Source organism: Pipistrellus hanaki (genome assembly GCF_964339955.1).
Source record: "Pipistrellus hanaki genome assembly, chromosome: 18".
NCBI classification, from domain to species: Eukaryota; Metazoa; Chordata; class Mammalia; order Chiroptera; family Vespertilionidae; genus Pipistrellus; species Pipistrellus hanaki.
Window position 1 is genome coordinate 24,464,225 of NC_140520.1, and position 26,324 is coordinate 24,490,548.

Here is a 26,324-nt window from a genome sequence, read left to right on the forward strand (position 1 = left end):
TGGAAGGATTATTTATACTGGAAAAAAGAATGGGTAGAGAAATTTTCTACACAAGCTAGTAATTGAACTAAGCCTTCCAGGATGAGTAGGATTAGTTCAGTGGAATTTAAGGGAAAGCTGTGCAAGGAGAATGAATGGTCTCTGTGGGTCAGATGAGGGTCAGTTAGCTGAATGCCAAAATAGTTCATAGGTGAGAATTACTTCAATTTTCTTTGATTCAAGGTGTTTTAACTAACTTGATTTTGCTAGTGCATAAAGAGAAGAATGACATATTAATGATATTTGCAGTCAGATAAATAGTAAGAAGTTAGTATTTTACCATCAATACACTTGTTTGGTGTACCATAATACTCAAATATAGCACTAGATAAGAGGAACAGATTATTATAAGCAAATTATTTAATTGGTGGCCATCGAGAATCTTCTCTGTTTATGTCCATCCACAATCTGGATTAGATTTCCCTATCAGCTCTCTCTTAGCACCCAAATAGAATGCTGATTACATGCTGGCCTTTTCATTGGATGTATGAATTTAACTATCAGTTGTATCTCATTATTGATGTCCAAAGTTTATCAGAAACAAATCACTTTCATGTAGTTAGAGAGTACAGAATAGGCAAGATCATAAAAAAGCAAATAGAAGCAACTGTGTATAAAGTAAGAAAAATCAGCCATGAAAACATAAGGTTCTCCTTTTCTGCTTTTTTGAGCCAGGGTTTTGACCAGTAGGCACTTCCTTGTTAGTAATCTGACCGCTTCTGAGGCTATTCTTTTTGCTGACTTGTCCAGTGCCAAAATTAGCTTATTATTTTCAGTTTTAAATTTTAAATTGTCAACTAACAGCAAAGGTATTAAAAAAAAAAACAAAAGAAAAAACCACAACTCATTGGCGACAATGCAAAAGGAGGATTGGATTTAAATTAGAGGTTATTACGTGGCTCAGTTTCAGTTGATTTCCACCTGTATTCCTCCTCCTAACTGATCTTCTTTGATGGACAGACACAGGGAAGAGGGATCTTCAGACCTAATGGATCCTATCTCTGGAGGCAAGCTATAAGAGCAGGGTCTGTCTTACCTAAGGCGGAGGCAGAGGTTCTTGGAGCCAGTAGGCTAGTGTTGGAAATATTTTGGGGGCTGGATGGGGGAGGTTGGACAAAGTAAAGACAGTAAATCTGAACTTGGGCTATCCATCTAGGGGTCTATGTGAACAATGAGCTCATAGGCAGGGAGCCAAAATGGTTGTGGGCATGGAGGCCACAGCACCACAGAATGGGGAAATGGGAGAGGTTCTGCACAGTTACAGAGCGGGAGAGAGACGTGCTTGCAAAAGCGTCTCTTCGCTACAAGCATGGAGACAAGTCAGCCTGACTTGGTAAGCCCATCTTCCCATGCGTTTCAACTATCTCCGTAACATACTCTGAAATCTTCTTTAAAAGCACTTCATCAAACATTTTTCTTATCTTCAACACGTGACACACTATTGGACAACCTCTTCAAATCCCGAGAGGTACAACCTTTTATCATCAAACTGATGGGAGCACGTGAGGCTGCTTCTCAAGGAAGTCTTTCTATGTCAGTTTTAGGATGAATGTGCTCTGAAAACATCTCCTTTCACCAAATGTACCTGGAGAAAAAGGTGGAAAATAACAGTGTACTCTCTGCTCCTCTCTTTAGCACATATCTGCTCTTCAGAAATTCAGGGTCTTTTTTGGAAAGAGAAAGATCTTGATTCCCATTAGATACTTCAGGCCTTTTTTTTTTTTTTTTTTTTTTTTTTTTAGAGATTTATAACATATCAGGTTGAATTTATGATAGAAAACAAATGACAAAAAGGAGTTGAATCTTGGGCTCTAGAAAGTGGAAAATCCAGAAAATTTAATGACAGGATCTGCAGAAATTATATTATTTGAAAGTGTTATAAGAAAGCTAAGAGAATGCACTCAGTATTTTATTAAAGGCAAAAACAGAAGATACTGGGTTGAAAACAAAATATACTAAATTAATCCTTAAAGACACTACACCATTCTTGTGGAATTTGGATAAATTTAAACAGTACACCTTCCTTGTTACAGTCATACCAGGTATGGCTATTTGAGGTATATGAACTTACATTGCAAAGTGGTAGTTCAACCTGATTTTGTTCTCCCCTAACTCTTGATGTATGTGCATTATGGTTGCTGATATGCCTTTAATCTTACATTTACAAACAGCTATCAATGCAGGTGTTTTAAGTTTGGGGAGGAGATATTTGAACAAATTTGATTGTTAAAGTGTTCTTATAATGTACTCATTTTATATTCTGGGTTATCAACTGGGCCTTTTTAAGAATTTGAAAATGCTCTAGGTTATTCATCTTTTCAAATCTAGTTCTTACTTGTTTGGAAAAAAGAGGAAGCGGTAACTACTTAAGGACACAGAGTGCTTCCAGACACACACACACACACACACACACACACACACACACACACACACACACACCAGCCAGCATCCATGTGATTTAGGACCGGTTGACGCACACGTTGTTTAAGTATGTGTCCTGAACTTCAAACTCCTTGTTCTGATAAGTCACCCCTTGCATTAGGACGCCTGCATCTGCAGGAGCGGTCCTTTCCCTCGCTTCCTCTTTCATTCCACCTTAAAACATCCACGAAGACTAAAAGAAACCAGCCCACGTCTTAGCCCCTCCCACCAAGGAATTGGACTTAAACTTCACTGTGGTCCCGGGCAGAAAAAGGATCCCGACAGAAAGCTAGAGGCATAAAGGAGCCCGAGGAAGCTCTTGTAACTCTGGGAACTGTAAGCGATATATTTCCTCTACCTCCCGCCCTCTCCGCTCCCCTCTCCCACCCTCCTCAGCTTTTCTAGTTTGTGTCTTAACTTGGAAGGAGGGAAAGGACACGGGGACATCTGGCATCCGCTGCGGTTTTAAAAAGTCCGCCTGTCCTCTCTGCCTTTTGAAACGAGACAGACTAGGGAATCTTAATTGCCTTTTAACAAGTGCCAGTTTGATCTCCGGGGTCTAGATGCACCTCGGAGTCAAAAGATAAGGTGTTCCTTCACTCAGCAGCAGGGAAAAGAGCCAACCCAACATTCAAAAGGCAGCGAGGTGGCGCTTAATGGGGCTCCACGTGATGTCACCTCATGGTCGCAGATTCCCCAACACTTGAGCAGTGTGCATTTGACAGCCCTGATGCTCTTTAGCTATAGAATTTGGGGGCTCCTTTAAGTTTTGATGAAGACTAGTCATTTTGGTTACTTACGCGAAGTATTCCTGGGTATTTAATGTGTTGCAGTGTCGTGCAGATAGAAAAAAAAAAGAAGACAATACTGAAAAATTAATTGTAAAACAGCCGGTGTTCAGATTTGCCCTTTCTCTAACTTGGTGGACATCCCAGGAGAACAGAGCTCCCGGCTAGACCCTGGAAAATATTTGACCGAATAATGATAACGTTAAGTTTCGAGTGTGAATACTATTTCAGTAATTTTGTTTTTGAAGAAGCAGAAAGAAAAAAAAAAGCATTGAATTTGAAATAATAGTGACAACATAGCTAGGTCTCCTACAGCTTATAATAATTTCAGTCTTAAAAGTAATGATTTTTCGCCTCAAAAACTAGAACAAGAAAATGCTCTTCCTATTGGTTGATGATGTAAGCATTTATTCAGCTGAGGCAGAGAGAGAGGGCATACTATTTGGATGGATGTCTAAATTATGATATTTGCGTGTTTAACCCTTCCAAGGACAATTTGTGTTTGGGGGTTTGTTTCGTTTGTCGCATAAATGTGAAATTCTAGCCCAAGACATTTGCAGGGAATAGTGTATTCTAGAAGTCCCTACACCTTGCCAATCGAGTTTGATGCTGGGATAAAAAAAAAACAAACACAGTTATTTGCTTCTTTCATTGAGCAGAGAAAGAGTTAAATTTTAAATTAAGCAATAATTGTGAAATGCCTAGAGAAGTGTTTTATCTGCATTTGTTCACAGCAGCTTTACAAACTTCCTGTAGGGGAAGCACATTTTATGGGACAAGAAACTAAGACATCTATTCAATCTTTTTCCTTTTCCTAATTAAACCTATGTGGTCACTTTTGAAGTATTTTGCACATATGTTTAATTAGGAAAAGGAAAACAATTGAATAGATGTCTTAGTACCTGAAGAAGTTCACAACATAGAGATAACTTAGCCTGTTTTTAACCTATCAGTATCGTTCTTGGTGTCACTGCTTAGAAAGCAAAGTCATGAAACCATATCATTTGCATATTAAAAATAAGTTCCTAGAATAAAAAAGAGGAAGACAGAATTAGCTGTGGTTCCTTTTCCTCTCATAGGCCTTTCATTGACCATCAATTTGTTCCCTTCTTCTTCTTGCAGACTTTATAGCTTTAGTTATTCTCAACTTTTTTTTTTTTTTTTTAAGTCACAGACCCTTTTACAAGTAGAAAGCTGTAGACCCTTCCCCAGAATAATGCTCGCATACTGTCCTCCAACACACACACATTTGGAAGCAGCTTTAGGATGCTCATACCCCTCCCCGCAAAACAGTTAATGTCACATGAAAATGTTGTACTTCTTAGAACTTTGGAATTTTCTGATAGTATCAAATAATTATCAAATCGTTTTATTTATAAGTAAAGAACTGCCTAATAGTGATTATTGATTGCAATGCTCCCATTGTTCAGTTATTCGTCAGTGTGCTGGAACTCTAAGCAGTTTGGTGTAATGGAAAATCCACTTGACTGGAAACCAAGTGACCTAAATTCTAGACTTAGCCTTACTAATGACTAGTTGGGCAATATTAACCTTGTCATTTTTCTGTAACATCTGGTATCTTTTGTTGCTGAATGCAGTAAGTAAAACCTAGTAGGAAAACAAGACATAAGTCATTTTTTAATTGGATTGTGGGTTGTCTAGATTTTCTCTTTTATTCTAAAGTTCCTTACTACTACATTTCCCAGCATGATTATGCTTTATAATATTCTCATTTATTCCAAAGATAATTTATGGTAACTTTAAATTTCATTCAGTATAGTAAATTGCAAAGAAGTACAGTGAAAAATTACCTATTACCCCCTAAAGGAATAACCATTTTTAAAATATTATTCTTTCATTTATTCAATCAACAAATATTTATTGAATAACTAGCATGCATCAGCAGAGAGACAGGAATTCCTGTATGTACATCTGTTTATACTTCTAGGCATTTTCCTATATATATGTATTCACATGTAGATATTATAAAATTGTGATCATATTTGCTAAAAGGTAAAATGAGGCATATTAAACATTTTAAAAGTTTATTTGAGCAAAAGTCAGTTGAAGTGAGGCAGTGAAAAACGCAAAGTAGTTAGGAAAGCATCACCTGCAGGATCTAGAGGTAGAGACTTTTATAGAGAAAAAGTGCAAGCAAAGTAAGGAAATTATTGAGTGGCTATAGCTTAAAGCTTAATTGGCTGTTTGTGATTAGTTGTCCTTAGGTTTCAATTTTGTAACTTTGAGGCATTTACAGGTTTAAGATTTTGATTTGCTTATGTATGCCTCCAAGACAATGAAGTTGACTCAGACTAATTGCTTCCTCACTTAATTAATTAACACACAATTCATACTGTTTTATAACATACTTCCTCTTCAATCATGGAATTTTCTCTTAAAACATGAGTTTTTTTTTGTACTCATTCATTATTTTGCATTTATTTATATTTTAAACTAGAGGCCTGTTGCAGGAAGATTCCTGCAAGAATAGGGCTTCCTGCAGTCGGAGTGAAGCAGAGAAGGGAGCGGGCTTTGCTCCCTTCTCAGCCACTTTGCTCCCTTCTGCAGTGCTTGGCTTCCTTCTATGCCATCTTCAGTCTTCATTCCATGTATTATATGCAAATTAAGCAACATCTTTGTTGGGTTAATTTACATACTCACTCCTGATTGGCTGGTGAGCATAGCGGAGGGATGGTCAATTTATAATTTTCTCTTTTATTAATGTAGATATTATTGAGTTCCTACTATATGTTATACACCGTGTAAGCAATGCCAGTCTATACATGAGCAAGAGTATGGTTCTATGATGTAATTTTAATCTGTGGAAATGTACTGGCCAATTATAAGTTGTTGGATTTAGGTAGATTACAGATTCCTACTATTATAAATAATGTTTCAGCTGGGACCCCTTATATAAATGTTTGTACACCTCTTTGGTTATTTCCTATGGATAGGTTCTTACAAGTGTATGTATGTTCCAGGTTCTAACAAAAGTTTTATTACTTACAGGTTGTGAGATAAGCCAATAATTGTTTTAGCAAAACGTTCTTTTCTCAACTGTAGCATAGAAATAATAACACTTGGTTATTTGGAGGATTCCTAAAAATATTTACCAATATGTTATGGAATGCTAATTATTATTTTCGGTATTTCATTTTTAAGAAAGATTGCATCCATTTATAAGTAAACAAGAGGGTAGAATTTCCCTAATCCAATTTTGTGTTTTACTCAAGCACAATAAACAATAGGTTAAAAAGTTAGATAATTGTTATATGAAAATGGCATTTTGTTTAAATTTGCATTTCTTCCAAAAATAAGGTTGAATAATTTTCAAAGTAGCTGATATCTGATAAAGTGGGAGGGGGGTCTTCTTCCACACTGGGTGCTGCTGCGGATGGACTTCTTATAATATCCCAAGAAAAATAGTTTTCTGAGACTTGCACAGGAGAATCAATAATTTTTATTCACACAGAGCTAAATCTCTTTGCATTTCCAAAGTCCAATTACCCTTAGTCCAGTAGAAGAAGTATAGCTGGTTTTCAGTAAAGCTAAAATCAAAGCCAGTGTCAAGAGTTTTCCATGTTGGAGGCAGGTCCAGTATATCATTGGGCTAGTTGCAATCCATTGTGTATGGGGGTTCTCATGGCCATGGGCCATATGATAGAATGCCAGGAAGCTAAGCATGAGCTATGAGCCAAATGTGCCAAGAGGAACCAAGATAGTGAACTTCTTCATTCAGGGGATTATACTATATATCCCAAATTTCCTTGAATTTATAGTTGATATACCCATTCTGGCCAATGACCTCTGTTCCCAGGTGTGACTGAGAGTACACACATTCCTTAATCATCCCAACTTTACTGGGCACATGTCTATCTTCCCTTTGTCCAGCCCCTTTCCCCCAATGCTTTGTAGGAAATATGCCCATAATGTCTGGCCTTCTCTTTGCTCCTTTTCTATTATTAATAATTAGCTAGTTACAATGGTATTAGAGCCACTTAGATGTCTATGTTTATGAATTGCCTCTTTCAATGTGAGTTTTAAATATTTTTTTTTCAATTTTAATTCCTAACTCAGTAAATATCAATAGCCATAACTCACATAATCAAAGGCCCTTTGGAGTCCTCCATATTAAAGAGTGTTAGAGGTCAAAATTAAAGCTAAATTTTGAACTAGAAATAAAATAGAAATTCTGGAAACATTGCTTTTCTCAATTTTGAAGGATTGACCTTATTGTTTCCTAAAGCCCTTTGTTTAAAAATGGGTGAGATGCACTGAAAAATAAAAGCAAGTCATGTCATATGTATTCTCATAGACTGTTGTATTCTCAAAATTAGGGAAATTGAAGAGGGTTTCAAAAATCCTTGTAGAATGTCCCACACCTCTGGGAACGTCCAGACTTGCTTAATGCAGAAAAGGACTGAAGGTTAATGATGATTCCTTGTAAAGGTTTCATAAGAAAAATAGTATCCACCGAAACCGGTTTGTCTCAGTGTTAGAGCATCGGTCTGCGGACTGAAAGGTCTTGGGTTCGATTCCGGTCAAGGGCATGTACGTTGATTGCGGGCACATCCCCGGTGGGGGGTGTTCAGGAGGCAGCTGGTCGATGTTTCTCTCTTATCGACGTTTCTAGCTCTCTATCACTCTCTCCTTCTCTCTGTAAAAAATCAATAAAATATATTAAAAAAAGAAAGAAAAAAGAAAAGAAAAATAGTATCCATGTTTGTCACGAACCAACTTAAAATGAGTTTAAATTTTAGTCAACTCTTTATCTTCTACTTTGGTAATTTGGGCAGTGACAGTTTGGTGAACCAAAAGTTGGTTCTTGTATTCTTTTCAAAGGAGATAGTAAGTAGAGCAGATCGTGTTCTGGTCTTTTGATACCATCACCTGCCTGAGAAAAAAGAGATGTACCAAATATTTGCTGCTCTTGCTATGTGATTCTGATTTTTGATTCTCTCTGATTCTTAGTCCACCCTTGAAATATTCTTTAAAAATACAGTTTATCTCTCCTTTATACACATATGAAGTAAGCTTAAATACTTCACTGTTCACCAGAAGTAGATTTATAAGGCCACGTTATTATCCAGTCACTTATTTAATGAATTCAAATGACTAGAGAAACTCAACAAATACCTGTAAGAGATCCTCTGGTTTAAAGATGATGGGCTGATATGTTCTTAGCACATGCAGTTGTAAATAAATCAGCTTCTCCCCTTTCCTTAAGCTTTCTCCTCATTTGCTTGTTTTGGAGTCTGCAGGGAAATTTGGGTATTTTAGGTAACAGTATGTTTTGAATTAGGACACAAATATATAATTTGTTTGTAATATGTGTAATTTCAGTATTCAATAGTATAGAAAACTCATATTTTTATAATACTCAGCTTATATGTGCTTAGTTTTTCATTGTGATATTACCTAATTTACAATATGCTCTTTGATTATGTAGTTTGAAAAAAAAAATCACAGGGTCAATAGTTTTCATTTGTACAGCATATATGGCTTATGAAGAGAATGCTTGAGAACTTCATTCCCAAAATAACTCAGTAAGTTATCAGAGAAGGTAGTCACATTTTACAGATCTGAAAAGAGAAAATTGGAAACATCAAATGGCTTATTTAATGTCCAATCATCATGATTTCCATTTTGATGCATTTTGTATACTTCAATTAATTAAGTGATTAATTGGTTTGCATTTTCAATTTTGATGGGTGTTATTTTTAAAGCCACCGACTTCTTCCTATTTGTGTTAACATCAGAAAAATTATTAGAAGATCCAGATAGTACAGGTTTCCATATTAACTCACTATGCATCTCTTTTAACTGGATTACTGATTGACCTAATAGAGGAAGTTACACAAACATTTAAGAATGATTGAGAAAGTAGTGTATGGTCTGCACAGTTTTGTATTTTAGAACTATTTAGCATTTTATATAGCTATATGCCACTTTAAGAAGATAAAGTATCCAGTGTGGCTCAATGGTTGAGCATCAACTTATGAATCAGGAGGTCATGGTTCTATTATGCATCAGGGCACATGCCCAGGTCATGGGCTCAATCCCCTATAGAGAGTGTGCAGAAGGCAGCTAATTGATGATTCTCTGTCGTCATTGATATTGCTCTCAATCCATCTCCCTTCCTCTTTGAAATCAATAAAAATATATTTTCAAAAGATAAAGTATGTAACATTTTATCTAAAAATACAAAACAGACATATTATGAGTTATATATGAAGTATTAATTTATTTTACTAGAGGCTTTATTTCCAGTTTGGAGTAGATCATATTTTTAGAATATTTAAGTATAACCTGTAGAAACTATTACTTTTTTTTTTTTTTGGCTCTTTTTATTAACCCTGAAAGTTGGTACAAAGCATTTGTATAAAAGTGATTGCTCTGACCTTGGATTAATCAGTTAGAGAAAAAAATTATTTTACCTTTCTGAACAATTCAGTAGCTTATGGTAAACTAGACATTCCTTTTCAGATTTAAAACTTACATTAGTTGTAAAATTGTTTACTATACATATGTATAACTTCACAATAAATAATACATAGAAGATCAAGTTTGAGTGCTAGATGCAACTGAGCCACTAGAAACATTAGGTCAGCAAATGGCTTCTGAGTTTCAGTCAGTAAATTGACACACTTCCTCTTTGCCCCATACTTCACTATCCACAGCTTTAACAAGATAAGCAAGTTGAGTTCAGTCTATCGGCAATGAGCTGGGATGTTAAGCCCCTTATGGAAGGAGGTATTTCTGCTGAATTCTTGGGTCTGTAATTGTAGAAGGGGATAGTCTGAGGGCAGATAAATGGTGTCTTGAGGTTTTCTTCAGGTCCTCATTTTTTAATTTATTAAAAAAAGAGTAACCTATCTTGTTGGTTTTTACATGCAGTATTTCATAAAATATTATGAAAGTATTGAGAAAAATAATTTAGAGAAATTGTATAAGAATTTATTGAAAAGCAAGCTGGGGGAAAGTGCCTAAAGATGCATGCAGTTATGAGGACATTCTATATGGACTCCTGCCAGCATCTATGATTAAGATTTCATAATAGCCACAAACCTCAAACAGGTATCAACTTCATTCCTATTCAGCTGTCATGAAGAATAGGCAGAGGAATTTAAAATTGATTAAGGTCATGAATTTATAACTCAAAGACATAACACCTAAGGCATTTCCATAGTTTGTGGCACAGATTTCTAAGTCACTACTTTTAATATGCAATGGTCACTTATGTGCAGATAATTATTTAAAATGTTATTATAGCCTTGATTCTTAGGAGAAGATGTTACTAGCATGTATTTTAGGAAGATTTCTCATAGCAAAAATTCTAGATTAAAGAGATTTCTTGGTTAATGACAGATTTAATTATAAGATAGTAAGATGTTCACTTCCAGTCTGCTAGTTGGCACTTAATTTTTTGAGACTCATTTAGAATTTGCTGAATTTCTTACTATTAAATTATATTTTAGATTGGTAAATTAACTTGGTTGGCTAATACCTTATGAATTATTGTCACAATAAAAAGAACTTTCATAAAAATTAGAATATTCTTTGAGGAAAATAATTTCTAAATACCATTTTATTTATATGTATAGTGTATAATAATAAGAGAAATGCATCTTTTTAATACTTTAAAAAGAAGAAATTTAGGTAGCCTTTTCTCTTTTTCACTTAAGAATTTTACCTTTTGGGTGAAAAAAAATGTAGATACTAATATCAACCAGGAATTGTTGATCACTGGGCTTTGTGCATTTATTCCTTCACCAATTCAGTAAGCTTTAATTAATACTAACCACATGCTTAGGCATTGTGTTACATTTAGGGCATGCCTGGGTGAATCAAGCAAGTACAGCGATTAATTCCCTCTTGGAAGAGAGAGACAGTAATTAAGCAAACAATAAACAGATAAAAAAGGAAGCACATGGACTTCAATTATAGACAATAACTGGGAACGTGAAGGATGGGAAGGTTTTGCTGAGAGGTAAAAGTTAAGCCAAGATATGAGGGATGAGAAGCCATGGGAGGTGAAGGTGTGGCTCAGGGTGGGGACTCCAGGCAGAGGACAGCATTTGCAAATAAACCTGCAAAGAAGTGACCAAGAAATCAGATGGAAAGGTAGGGACTGGAAGAAAAGGATGGAAAGTGGTTCCAGAGAAGCAGAGGGTAGAAAAGTGACGGCTACATTTGAAAACTTGGAGGTGACTAGAGATCTGGATTAAGAACAGCTTCAGTGGACAGAATAGGATGAGAAGGAAGTGGAAATGAGATGGTAAGTGGATGGGAAGTGAGGGCTGGAGGATATTGGAGACAGTTTAAGCAAGTGGCTCTTCCCAGGTATCTGTCAGTGAAGCAGCATAAAAATGGAGACACGGAGGGCAAAGGAATATGGAGTAGAGGGAGACTAACAGGTTTACTAACCAGATTAGTAACATTTGATGATTCAGGGGGCAGAAAAGGCATGGACATCAGAGTGAATACTTGAGGAGGAGAGAGGGATTTTTCAGTCAGAGAGACAACGTGTGGGGCCAGGTCTGCAACAGGAGGAGGAACTGCCTACATTGTGTAGATGTGGAGGAGTTTGCAGAGCTGGTAGTGGGAAGATGAGAAACTTCCCTCTGGTACCTTCTGTTTTCTCAGAGAAGAGAGATGAGGTCATCAGCTAAAAGTGGGTTGGAGTAAGAGACTTGAGGGGAAGAAGAAAGTCATTTAAAGGAAAGGAAAGGAAAGGAAGGAAGGAAGGAAGGAAGGAAGGAAGGAAGGAAGGAAGGAAAGGAAAGAAGGAAGGAAGGAAGGAAGGAAGGAAGGAAGGAAGGAAGGAAGGAAGGAAGGAAAGGGAAGGAAGGAAGGAAGGAAGGAAGGAAGGAAAGGAAAGGAAGGAAGGAAGGAAGGAAGGAAGGAAGGAAGGAAGGAAGGAAGGAAGGAAGGAAGGGAGGGAGAGAGAAAGAGAGGGGGGAGGAAGAAAGGAGGGAAGGAGGGAGGGAAGGAGGGAGGGAAGGAAGGAAGGGAAAAAAGGAAGGAAGGAAGGAAGGAAGGAAGGAAGGAAGGAAGGAAGGAAGGAAGGAGAGGAAAGAAATACTTTCTATTTTGCAGGAGCTCTTAATCCTGCAAAAGACTGGGTTTCCTGTGCATTTCAAAGGTGAACTGCCATTCACAGTATCTGGAAGCATACTTCAAACCTTCTTATCACCTGACAAAGGAATGGTGAACTTGACTCCTATTACAGGCTCCCCCCTCCAGTACTGCAGAATGCTGGTCTAGTTGAACTTCACAGTTAACACCTGAGGTGGGCAGGTATATGGCTTTGCTGATCTTCTACCATTCCTGCCATGTTTCCTGTCCATTTTTTCTGCTTCAAGATCATAGTCAACATTTCCTACTTTAACTACAAGATCAGCCTCACGCTCATGAAACATTAAAGCCAGCATGACCATTTTCCTGGGGGTTTTCCCGGGAATGTTTACTTTAGGAAAAGTATATGGCTTTTGCTGCTGTGGCAATCTTCAGTACGTCATTCAATAAAGGCAGCAATTAAGGAGGGAGTGGAAGCCTCAACAAAACACAAATGCGCCCCAGGGGAGAATATTTTGAACTGTCTAGTCTGGAGAGGAGAGGAGAGGAGAGGAGAGGAGAGAGAGAGAGAGAGAGAGAGAGAGAGAGAGAGAGAGAGAGAGAGAGAGAGAGGCTGTAGAAATAATGTGCTTCTCAAAATACACCCCTTTTCTTAGCCTTTTGTGCCATATTGTTAGATATATTGAAAAAGTGTTAATACCCAGTACATCACCATTATCAGTTTCTTTTAGGTAGAAGGTGAAATGTTACTCATTTTCTAAAAATAAACAAATATAGTTTACACTTGTCGATGGGATATTACTCCATAATGTTTGGGTGGGAAGAGGAATTTTGGAAACAATCCACTTAGTGTTTGTAAGTAAACATCGGATAACTATGATTCAAACCTAGAGAAGTATAAACGATGAAAATGACTCTTTTGAAGCTTTATTGGACGAATCATAGAGATAAATTCAGTTATTCACTTCCTTCTAATTCATATTTTGAGCTTATCAGCAAACGATAACTTGAAACTTAAAATTCTGGTCAAATTAAAATTTACCTATATGTTCTGTTTCATTTTGGCTATGTTTCCTTTTTAGCTCAAGCATTCCGGAAGTGGGTGGGTTGCTGGTGGCTTACAAAGAGTAGCTGGCTGGGAGTGAAGAGATGCGTTCAGCTGTTCCCCTGATAGTCCCAGTACCCACCTGGCCCCGTACATAGTTAACACCATGTTATTGACTATACTCCCTATGCTATAATTTACATTTCTGCGATTATTCCATAACTAGCAAGGTATACTTAATCCCTTAGCCTTTTGTATTTAGCCCCTCAACCCCACCTTCCCTCTGTCAACCATCAGTCTGTTCTGTTTCTCTGAGTCTGTTTCTATTTTGTTTATTTTGTTCTTTAGATTCCACACTCTTTAAGGTACATGATTGTCTAACCAGTATGCTGTACATCTGAAACTAACATGGAATAATCATGAAAGTAAAGTGTAATTTAAAAAAAAATTAAAGAAAACGGTTTCCCTAACTGGGTGGGCTTGGATCCATTTGTTTACATCTTTAGGCCTCAGGTACACACTTGCACATTGAAATTCTGTCTAGGTGGCGATTATAAATGTTTTCTTCTAGTTCCAAAATTGTGTGACCTGCACTATAGTCTATATGGCTGCTTGTTTGTGGCCAGTAAGAGGTGAAACAATGGCCAAAACCGGTTTGGCTCAGCAGTAGAGCGTCAGTCTATGGACTGAAAGTCCCGGGTTCGATTCGGGTCAAGGGCATGTATATTGGTTGCGGGCATATCCCCGGTAGGGGGTGTGCAAGAGGCAGCTGGTCCAGGTTTCTCTCCCATCTCTCTCTTTCCCTTCCTCTCTGTAAAAAAAATCAATAAAATATATTAAAAAAAAAAAAAAAAAAAAAAAAAGAGGTGAAACAATGGAAAATAACAACAAATCAGAGAGAATAACAAGAAATCAAGGAAAGAAAATTAGGAAACTGGCTTCTGGCCAAGAGATATTCTTGGTTTGTTCATAATGTCATAATGCAGCTGTGAGCCGGGCTGGCCAGTGTCCTCGCCTACAAAACAGGTTCACCTGATTAGGTTTAACTCCACAGTCCTGATTTAGAAGCATATGCTATCACACCTGGGCCTCTTTGGCTGGCTGTGTCCCTCCCTCCCCAAACAGGACTTTTCTCAGTTAACGATTGTATGCTTCTTAGTTTAAATGCTCTGTTTATATTACCAGTGTGTAATAGACTGAATTGTGCCCCCATCCTCCCATCCTCTGCTTCCCCCGCCCCCCCTCCCCCAATTTGTGAGTTGAAGCTGTAACCTACCCCAACCCCCACAACCAGTGACTGCATTTGGAGGTAGAGCCTTAAAAGAAGTGATAGAGTTAGGACCTTAGGATGGGCCCTAACCAAGCCCACTGGTGCCCTCCTAAGAAGAGGAAATTTGGATACACAGCAGACAGTGTGATGTGTGGGCACAGAGGAAAGACCAAGTGAGGATACAGGGAGAAGGTGGCCATGTGTAAGCCAATGAAGAGGCCTCAGAGGAAACCAGATCTGCAGATACTTTGGTCTTAGATTTCCAGCCCCTGAAGCTGTGAGGCAGAAAGTTTCTGTTGCTGAAACTACCTAGTCTGTAAAATTTTATTTTGACAGCCTCAGCAAACTAATACAAAGCATCATTCCCATTGTGCTGGCTCTCTGCTAAGACTCTTAACATTATTGCATATTGTAGAATGTCTCAAAATCCCTCTTGTTCTTGAGGGTAGAGTGGAGGAATGATATAGAAAGAACCAATTTGGTACGAGGCAGAGTGTCAGGATTCCAGGGCTGGCTCAGCACCTACTGACACAGATGACCTGGGAAAGTTTCTTAGTCTTCCTGGGAGACAGTGTTCTCTTTAGAGTGTGGCTAAGGGTGCTGTCTGCCTCAGTCTGAGTTGTCAATTGACCAAATGAGATGGTGTATATGAATCCCTTAGTACAGTACCTGGCACCTTGGAAATGTTGAATAAGTATGAACTGATATATATATATATATATATATATATATATATATACACTTTTAAACATATTAAGTATATTTTTATTGATTTCAGAGAGGGAGAGAGAGATAGTAATATCAATAATGAGAGAGAATCTTGATTGGCTGCCTCCTGCACACTCCACACTGGGGATCAAACCCACAACCCAGGCATGTGCCCTGACCAGGAATCAAATCCTGGCCTCCTGGTTCATAGGTGGACAACTCAACCACTGAGCCATGCTGGCTGGTCAGAACTCTTAAAATAATGTAGTAATTGCTAAGATATCATCCAGTTTATCATTCCAGATTCTATAAATAGGCTCTACTTCTCCTTGATGATTTCTCAACACAAGACCTCATCTATGGTCTGGCCATTTTCTCCAAAACACCACACAAATTCCCAAGTTTGTTCATTCATCCTTCAATCAATAGTCATTGCATGACACATCAGGGCCCAATAGGAATACAGGGAGGGAGGGAGAGAGAGAGAGAACTCCCTTCATGTTGGTGACATGCACTCCACATAATGGTAAGATAGTCTATAACACTGTGGTTGTAGACATCAAGGAGAAATACAGGGGTCTTAACCCAGTAGACAGGTTAAAAGACGGTTTACTTCTAAGAGTGAGTGTATTACAGGGAACCCTGATGGACAGGCAGAGACTATCCTATAGAGAAGGTGTGTATGTGGGGGGATGGGAGCAGCACTAGTAAGAGAGTGCAGTGGGATGGAGCCGCTCTGGTTAGGCTGCCGCTTCCTGCTTCTGGCCTTTCTTGGAGGAAATCTTCCCATTTTCCCTTTCTGTACAGCTAAGCCCATTCATGGCTTCAAATATCAGCTTAGTTACTTACCTTTCCTGTCGGGCCTTTACCATTTTAAACCTCATAAATGTTTCCCCTCTCCCAAACTCTGGTAGATAATCTATATATATATATATAGATTTGTCTGTTGAAATTATGAACTTTCAATAATACAAATTTGAGGCTAAGAAATAATTATGGAACATAAAAAGTCAATTCACCAAGAATAGCGTGGACATCAGCCACAGGGACCAGGCATCTGTGGGACAGAGGAGACAGGTTCCATGCTGCTGGGTCCCTGGCTTATGAAACAGACCTAATTAATGGGTTCCTTCACTTTTAGAGTGCCTTGAGGACAGGAGAGCTCTCTTAACAGGCTTTCTGTACTAAAACTGAGAGTGTAACTTGAGAGACATTTTTCAAATCAAGCAGCTCATTTACTTACTTTAATTCCTTTTGTTTCTTAACTTTTCTGTGCTTGTTAGTAATATCAAACTCTTTGCTTAGCTTAGGTTTCTAAAAATAATACCAGCAAATTTAAGAGTTTACAAATTTAGCGATACCATATAGCTATATATCGGCATAAAAAAAGATGATGATGGATATAACAGTGCACTCCCCTAAACATCTCTCTGTAGATAAAGCTTTGAATTTGGAAGCAGACAAGTCAGAGGTCTAATATTCTTTATTATTAAAATTTTTAATAGAGCAGAAACAACAGTATTTTTAAATTTCTATGAAAAGACATAGTCAAATAGGAAAAAGTACAGTCATTATAAAAGATACTCAACAAATTTGTCTACTTGATTTTGATAGAAATCTCCAAAGAGCCAAATAATTCTCAGGAAGTTGAGGCAGTTTGGGGAAAGCATCAGTTTCATAAACAACAATAATATTAAACTAGAGGCCCAGTGCACAGATTCATGCACCAGTGGGGACCCTCAGCCCAGCCTGTGCCCTCTCACAGTCTGGGAGCCCTCGGGGGATGTCCGACTGATAGCTTAGGCCTGCTCCCTGCAGGAAGCCATCGGTCAGACATCCTTAGTTCTGCCGTGGATGTGGAGATGGGAGAGGCTCCCACCACTGTAGCTACAATCACTAGCCATGAGCCTGGCTTCTGTCTGAGTGGCGCTCCCCCTGTGGGAGCACACTGACAACCAGGGGGCAGCTCCTGTGTTGAGCGTCTGCCCCCTTGTGGTCAGTACCCATCATAGTGACCGGTCATTCTGCCGTTCAGTCTATTTGCATATTTGCCTTTTATTATATAGGATGATACTTTAGTATATTTATGACCTGCTAGTAGGCTTGATGATTGACATACATTTTCTCATTTCATCCTCCCACTGTCTCTCTGAGGGGTCATCTCCCCATTTTACAGATAAGGAAGCGGAGGATCAGGATCACACAGGCCCATACAGGAGGAGATAGGCTTGGACTTCACTCAGTCTGGCTCCAGGAGGGGAGCCTGCTGAACCTCTCATTACCTCCTCTGGTCTGTTACACAATGAAAGGGAAGGAATGAGAAATGGACCCTTTCCTCCAGATACCACAACCTAATAATAGCCCCTCTCTTCCTGTTGTCCTGTCACTCTCTGCGGGGAAGGGGAGTTGATGAAACCCTCCAGTCTGTGTTTCTGGCTCTGGTTCACTTTCCCCATCTTGCCCTGACACAACATGACTAACGGGGTTTTGGACAGACCACACATTGTTAAGCATTCATTGAGAGCCAACAGTTGCATTGCATGGACAAGTGTTTGTTGAAAAATATATCTAAATTTCCCTCTCATTAGTGTTCAGGAAGTTTCTAATTACAGAGCAGCAAAAAAAAAAAAAAAAAAAAAAAAAAAAGGAACCATAAAGCTCTTGCTTCAGACTTAAAAGTCTGTACACTCACCAAGAATAGTTATTCAGCTTAGTTATAAAAAAACAAAAAAACGCTAAACTACTGTTTTATGAGCATTTATGAGGGTGATTTGGCAACCTTGTCATAATAAGGTTTCCAGGACTGAGCTCATTGTGGGGAAAAAGCATTTTCTTGGTTTAATGTGGCTAGCTTGACAGAAATGCCTTAATTCCATGGAAACCTAAAATATCTGCTGCTATTATGAACAGGTTAGGAGGGGGAAAAGGATGAATGGGTGCATATTTGTAATTAATTGAAAAGGCCATTATTGTCCGACAATCAGGACCAGTGATTATCCTGAAGAAAGTGAACGTTAGCCGATATGACTGCTTTGTTATTTCTTTCAGACATGAGTGCAGAATGAAAATTCTCTGTATTATTTTTTTAATTTGTCAATTACAGTTGATAGTCAATATTATTTTGTATTAGTTTCAGGTGTACAGCATACTGGTTCAATATTTACATAATACTAGGAGCCCAGTGCACAAATTTGTGCACCTTGAAAGGAATTGTGGGCTGCGAGGCCACAGTGGGTACAGGGGTGGGTCTTGGCCCCTCCTGCCATGCACCAGGGCCCCTGTTTATTGGCAGCCCTGACCCTGCTGCCGCCCCCTCACACATGGCACAGGCCCCGCTCGCATCTGCTAATGGCATGGAGCGATTGGGGCCGGTGCCAGCAGTGGGTGTGAGTGGCAGCTGCTGCCTTGATTGTCCCTCAGGAGTAGGGGGAGGTGCAGAAGCCCTCAGGGCCATCAGGGCCAGAAGCCACTGCTTGAACCTGCTGATAGCACTGAGTGATCAGGACTGGCACCAGGCACCGGTAGTGGGTGTGAGCAGGGCCGGTGCTAGTCCTGGGCAGCACCATGGCAAACGGGAGCAAAGAATTTTCAGTAACCACCAGAGGCTCACCCCAATGACACCAACTGGTGCTCTGCTTTGGTCTGGAACCCCCACTCACCTGCTCCACCATCCCAGTGCAGCCAACACCTGCCATGTTCCACACACACACCCCTGGTGGTCAGCGCATGTCATAGCAACCGGTTGTTCAGTTGTCCCAGTTGTTGCATCGTTTGGTCTTTTGCATATTAGCCTTTTATTATATTGGATATGAAGTGATCCCCCCCTGATAAATGTAGTGCTCACATGGCACCAGACATAGTTATTACCATATTATTGACTATATCCCCTATGCTGTAGTTTACATCCCCATGACTATTTTGTAACTACTGTTCAGACCTGTGGAAGTGGACTACAGGATGCTTTGGGGTTGTAGAGGAAAGCATGGGACCCCAGCTACAATCAAGATGTATTGGTGCATGTCAAATAATACCGGGGAAGAGATCTCAGAAAAATACACAAAACATCCATGAGAGAAAGAATCAGCCTTAACATGCACCAGTCCCAGAGGTCACAAAGCTAGCCTATAAATAGTACAGTGAAGTAGCAACTTTACTTTCCCTTCAACATTCTCCAACCATGAGGAGTTAAAAACCAGAGTTATCAAGCTTGGGAGGTGGGTGAGGAGGAATGGAGAAATCAAAGACTCCCTTCCCTATAGGCTCTAGCTTGGGGAAGAAAAAAAGCAAAACAAAAAAAAACTTCAATTCTAAATCAAACTTAATTTTGGATGAATGCCTAGGCCCAGTATTTTAATATCTGAATTCATTTTTGTATATCTATATATCTATACCTATACGTGTGTGTGTGTGTGTGTTTGTGTGTGTGTGTGTGTGTGTATACACAACATAATTGTTAACAGAAAAGTTCTGAGGCTGACTGAGGTTTCAGCAAGGTAGGAAAAGTCCTAACTTTGGGTGCATTTAAAGAACAAAAGAGAGTTTAAGATTCAGTGTCATAAATCATGTTTGTTTAATATGTATCATGTAGTTTCTAACCTAGTAGACTTGGACAGTAAGCTGTCTTAATGATATTTTCTGCTTTGGGCTTTAATATTAGGGGAGCATCCATCCAGGTCTTGCTGCAAGATACAATGGTTATATTATGGTTAATAGTGAGGACGTGAACCCAGTGGTCATGATGAAGCTGTTGGAAATGGGAGGACAAAGTCGCTGCCAGCAAATTTTGGGCACTAGCAACACATTTTCTCTAAATATTTTGATTACTTGTCTCATCCCTTCTGGAATTTCACTTGTTCTGCTTATGTCTTTAATTAGAGATCACTATTTAACATTCTTTGATATTAAGAATAGTTAGGTGTGGATAAGACAGATATCAAAATAGAATGCCAGTATTATTATATGAATTTCCTTCCTACATAAGCCTGTTCATTGACTAACATTTATCCATCTATCTATCCATACAACAAATATCTATCCTGAAGCTACCATAATTTAGGCACTGCAGCAGACACTGGGGAAAATTGTAGGGACCAAGATAAATATGGTCCTAGCTTTATGCATCTTTAGTTCGTTAGGAAAGGCAGACAAAGTATAAGTGGAATGAAAGTCTTGAAGAATTGCAAAGGGCAAATGGAACCAGTAACAGGCAGACCACGCCTACCCTGCAGGTCATGGAAGGCGTCTCTGTGCAGGTGGCATTTAAGCTTTATTTGGGTGAACAATAGTTGCCTGCAAGGCTCTACATGATCTGCCCCACCTCTGTTTCCAACGTCATCGGAAGCTATATTTGCTTTTGCTGACCATTCACCAGCCACTCCTCTTCTCCCAATTCCTCAAAAGGGCTGTCTGGAACACTATGCTCTAAACCCACTCCCTCTCCACCCTCTGTGGCCAGCTCTGTTTCAGATCTCAGGTTACTCTCGAGATCTGCTTTTCTTCTTCTCCTCCTCCTCCTCCTCCTCCTCCTCCTCCTCCTTCTTCTTCTTTTTTTTTGTTCCCACCATTTCGTACATCTTTATTTCTGATAGTTCCAGACACTTTTTGGATTCATTGTTTTCTGACTGCCCTCTAGAAATGTAAGTTCCAAAGGAATAGGAAATGCATCTCATTCATTTATGTTTGCCTCTCCAGACCCTGGAATGCTTGACAGAATGGTAGTTATATCTTAAATATTTGTTGAGTAAAGGGATAGATGGAAGTAGTTTCCATGGATAGTGGAAGAGAGTATGTCACATTTGAATAAAAGAGAGAAAACAGTATGGCTGTCACACTGAAAGAAAAGAGGAGAGTTGGGGATAAGGGGAAGAAGACAAAAATCCAATCTTGAAGTCTTTTAAATCAATTTAGAGGGCTGCTACTAGATGTAATAAATGAAATAGATCCAAAAGAGCAGGGTACATTGTTCTTAGTAAATAAGAAAATTTCTATATTTTTGAGAGAGAGAGAGAGAGAGAGAGAGAGAGAGAGAGAGAGAGAGAGAGAATACATTCCAAAATGTATACACACACACACACACACACACACACACACATATATATATATATATATAATATATGTAATATATATATATATATATATATATATATATATATATATAAAATACATGTATTATATTTGTGTATTATATTGTGATGTAAAAGTTTTTTTCTGCTTTGGTTTGTAGTAAATAAATAAGAAAACCACAGTTGTAGGCCATGTTGAGGATTTCTGATTTTGTAGTAAAAGAATAGGAAATCATCGAAACTATTTTCACAGAGGAGTAAAAATTTTGGTGATTGTGAATAAAGCTGCTACAAACAAAATATTGGAAAGGAATTTGGAAAGGAATCAGTTCCAAGATTCCTTTCCAACTCTAAACATTAATCATAGGAAATGGCATTGCTTTTAGCAACATGTGAGCAAGGAGTTCCATTCCAGGCTGCATTTGATGCCATGCCCAGATTACCTTATTATGCTATTGAAGGCAGAAGCCATGCCTTATGCACTATTGCATCCCCAGTGCCTAACCGAAATTAAGTGGATCTCTTGTGTACAGCCACTGTTTTTGAATTGAAAGTCTGGGGGTCCTATCAGATGCTCTTCTGCTATGCTACTGTCATTGCACTGCTTTTAAGATGGAAATTTTTTTGAGAATAACTTCCATTGTCACCATTGTTTACTGCTTGAGTTTCCTACCAATCGTAGCAGTAACAAATTTATAGAGCCACAAAATTTCATGATAGACATCTATCTGGTTAGCCATTTGCTCTTGAGCACATTGCAGAACGCAAAAGAGATTATGAGTATTTGTTGAATGACCAATCCATCAAACATTTTCCAAGATTCTAGTCACAACAGGAATTACAACAGACAGTACATCTTTCAAAGTAAGTGTGTAGTTATTAGAGGTCAATGCCTGTAATCTTGATCAGAAATTGGGAGCTTAAATGCATTTAGTATCTATGGTTGGACAGGTGCCTTGCACAGTAATGAACTCTTGCCACTTGTGAATGCCCTTACTACAACGTTTAAGATAGTGATTCTCACATTTATGGCAGAGTAGCCTGGGTCTTATAGAATGTGAAACTGGAGTTTGAATCACAGTCTTTCTGCTCCCATATCCAGTGGTGTTTTCATTAAATTATGTTGTTTCAGTGAACAAAGATTTTGACACCCCAACAAAGAAAATATTACAGGCTGCAAATAAGCATGTACAAAGGTGCATCATACGTCATCAGGGAGTGGAAATTAAAATAACAATGTCATACTACTATACACCTTTTAAAATGTCCAAAACCCAGAGCATTGACACTATCCAATGCTGGTGAGAATGTGGAGCAACAAGGACTCTCATTCATTGCTGATGGGAATTCAACACAGTACAGCCACTTTGGAAGACAATTTGGCAGTTTTTTAATAAAACTAAACATACTGTTACCATACAGTCCAGTAATCATACTCATTCATATTTACCAAAGTAGTTGAAAACTATCTCCACACAACATCTTGCACACAAATGTTTCTAGCAGCTATTCACAAGTGGCAAGATTTTGTTTGTAGCAGCTTTATTCACAATCACCAAAATTTTGAAGCAACCAAGATGTCCTTCAGTAGGTGAACGGATAAATACACTGTGTACATGTAGAAATGGAATAAGTTAAAAATAAGTCATAACAAGACATGGAGAAAACTTAAAATGCATATTACTAAGTATGTGCCATGCCAGCTCAGCCAGGTTCAGTGACCCTGAGAGGGGGCGGTGAATGATTGAGAAAAGACAGTCAAGAGAATAAAAGGTGGGTCTGGGTGGAACACTGCTTCCGGATGGAGAGACAGCGCGGTGGACTACAAGCCCTGCCTTTATTTTATAGCCAGATGCCAGGAGGCAAAGTAAGGGCGTGGTCAAGATGTTTACAACATTCTCATGGGTTTCAATCCTAATCAATTACATGCACCTAAACTGTATCAAGCCCACATCACTCAGGCACGTGGGGCCATATGTTCGGACCACAGATTCAAGCTTACAACTGGTTATAATTGTGCTGGGAGGGCCACCAAGCTGGGACTTGCACGTGGCCATAAGAGGACTGTGCCCTCTCATCAGCCCAAGGCTTGAACCTGTCCAAACACTGTAGCCGCCCTCCACAGCTACCTATATACTGCATAATTCCAATTGTATAACATTTTGGAAAAGAGGAAACTAAGGACACAGTAGAAAGGTGAGTGGTTGCCAGAGATTGGGGGTGGGGGCAGGGAAGGATGAATAGGAAGAGGACAGAGGGTGTTTAGGGCAGTGCAAATACTTTTACGACACTAATAATGGGTGCATGCCATTATACGTTTTTCAAAGCCCATAGAATGTACAGCATCAAGTGAATCCTAAAGTAAACTATACTCTTTACATGACTATTTGGCCATGTAGGTTCTTCAGTTGTGACAAATGTACCACTCTGATAGGGGATGTTCATAATGGGGGACGGTAATAATTGTAGGAAAAAAAAGTATCGCGCGTTTTTTTCATTACAGTGTCTCTTACTTAACTGCTCCCAAATTAAACTGGTTCCTTAGAATGAACAAATCTCACCTTTAAAATGTCAGCACTACAGTTGAAATTAAGCATGAATATATTTTTAAAATTCTTAACAAATAGCTAAGGGGAAAAAAACATTCCTTTCTTATCATGAATTTGCATAATACTGCCCCAACTGAGACAGCAAACAATGGCATGTGGCTTTTTTTAAATAAACAGTACAAGAAATAATTTGCATTTTCCGTAATTTCCATGAATTTCTCATAAAACACTTGGAAAATTCAAAAGAGTCCTGGAGTTTCTTACTAATTACTCACAGAATAAATTTGAACAAATAAATATGGAAATGAAACAGTACTATCAAAATAATGTTTGTCCTTTCCCTAAGTTCTATGTGTAAACCATCTCTGATACACAATTAGGGGACTCAGTCTAGCTGGTCCCCTTGGGTATCCTTTTCCGTCTTACGGTTCATACCCATCATCATTCGAGTCTTGGAACTACATCCAAGAGGAAGCTTAACAATGACTGTTTATTTTGTAGGTTGTAACGAAGCTAGAGTGCCAGTGAAGGCCTTTGAAGTGTGAAGAGCTTTCCTGTAGTTGAAACCAGAATGTCATTTATAGATCCTTATCAGCACATTATAGTAAGTCATTTGCTGTTTATATATACTTTTTATGGGAGGAAGACTGTATACTTCTGTGCCTGACTATTGCTGGTGTTGATTGTAAAGTAAAACTCTATGGCAAACCCTGGGTTTGTTTTTTTTTGTTTTTGTTTTTGTTTTGTTTTTTTTAAATGAAACTATGAGTTTAATGTGGTATAGATAGGCTACAGATCATGATAAAATGAACCCAGTTCTTCTTTTCATCACTGCAAGTTTCCCTAAAAAGAGGTACTCAGAGGGAAAAAATACCAAAACATCTGCAACAGTATTGAACTTCCAAGGAACAGGAAAAAATGTAGTGATCACCTAGCAATTATCAGCGTACATATGTTATATCCATCACATGAATTGGTGGGGAGAAGATAAAAGAAACTATTTTTTTTAAATATATTTTTTATTGATTTCAGAGTGGAAGGGAGAGGGGGAGAGAGATAGAAACATCAGTGATGAGAGAAAATCAGTGATTCGCTGACTCTTGCATGCCCCCTATTGGAGATTGAGCCCACAACCTGAGCATGTGCTCTTTATGGGAATCAAACCCAGGATCCTTCAGTCTGCAGGCCGATGCTCTATCCATTGAAACAAACCAGCTAGGGCAAGATTAAATAACCATTGAGTTGCAAGTTTGATAGGCATTTCCAGGGTAATTGATTCTGTAACCTTTCCCTTAGAAATATTTAAGCAAACTTTTCTATGGATGGTTTATTTTTAGTAAAAAAGTTGAGTGATTCAAATTTTAGGATATAATTTTCCAAACTTCATTGGAAGTATACCTTTTTTTCTTACGATAAAAATTAAGTAAAAGAGGAGAAATTTCTTTGCTGAATTTAAGACTAGGGATCCAGTTAGGTTTATAGAGACTAGAAATAAATGTTATGGATATTAAGGATCCACAGTCTCATTTTTACTTAAAAGGAAACACCGTTCTTTAACCCCACATCCCTCTCTGGCTACCATCCTTTCTCTGTCCTTGCTCAGATAGCAAGGATTGATTTGTTAGGATTTTTTGCAGCTCCTTCTTCCTCTTCATTCACAACTTGAATGACTGAAAACTGATCTCAGCTCTTCCACTTTACAAAAAGGTCTCATTGCCGAAACCGGTTTGGCTCAGTGGTAGAGCGTCGGTCTGCGGACTGAAAGGTCCCAGGTTCGATTCTGGTCAAGGGCATGTACGTTGCGGGCACATCCCCAGTAGGGGGTGTGCAAGAGGCAGCTGGTCGATGTTTCTCTCTCATCGACGTTTCTAGCTCTCTATCTCTCTCCCTTCCTCTCTGTAAAAAATCAATAAAATATATATATTTTTTAAAAAGGTCTCATTAAGGGCATCTTTGGTGAATTAAATAAATTCATTAGTTCCCCCCTTTAACCCCTACCCCTGCTGCTTATTCACCTCTTCTTGAAAGTCTTCTCAATTTTCTCTGGTTCTGTTTCAGTTTCTTGTTTTCTTGCTGTTGATTCCTTCTCAGTTTTCTTTGAAAGCTTCTCTTTCTATTTGACTTTTTAATTTTAATTTTTTTAATTTTTTTAATTTTTTTATTATTATTTTTTAAAATAAATTTTTATTGTTCATATTATTACAAATGTTCCTTTCCCCACCCCCCATTGTCCTCATCCATAGGTGCACAATTTATGTTCAGTCTCTTTCCACATCTCCCTCTCCCCTTTTCCGCAAGAATCATCAGTTCACTCCCCTTCCATACCTCTGATTCGATTATATTCAACAGTTAATATTGTTCATC

General features: G+C 38.5%; 1 protein-coding gene across 2 annotated transcripts in view; it reads left to right on the forward strand.

The window, feature by feature from the left end:
* Positions 1-2,676: 2,676 nt before the first annotated feature.
* PLA2G4A (phospholipase A2 group IVA) overlaps positions 2,677-26,324 on the forward strand; it is a 123,912-nt gene continuing 100,264 nt past the window's right edge. The window contains exons 1-2 of one of the 2 annotated variants that reach the window (XM_084865519.1): positions 2,677-2,796; positions 24,462-24,564. In XM_084865519.1, coding sequence (XP_084721645.1) covers positions 24,532-24,564 — 33 coding nt within the window. In that variant the 5' untranslated portion in view covers positions 2,677-2,796; positions 24,462-24,531. The remainder of the gene's footprint in view (positions 2,797-24,461; positions 24,565-26,324) is intronic. The other variant, XM_084865520.1, reaches the window with a different exon arrangement.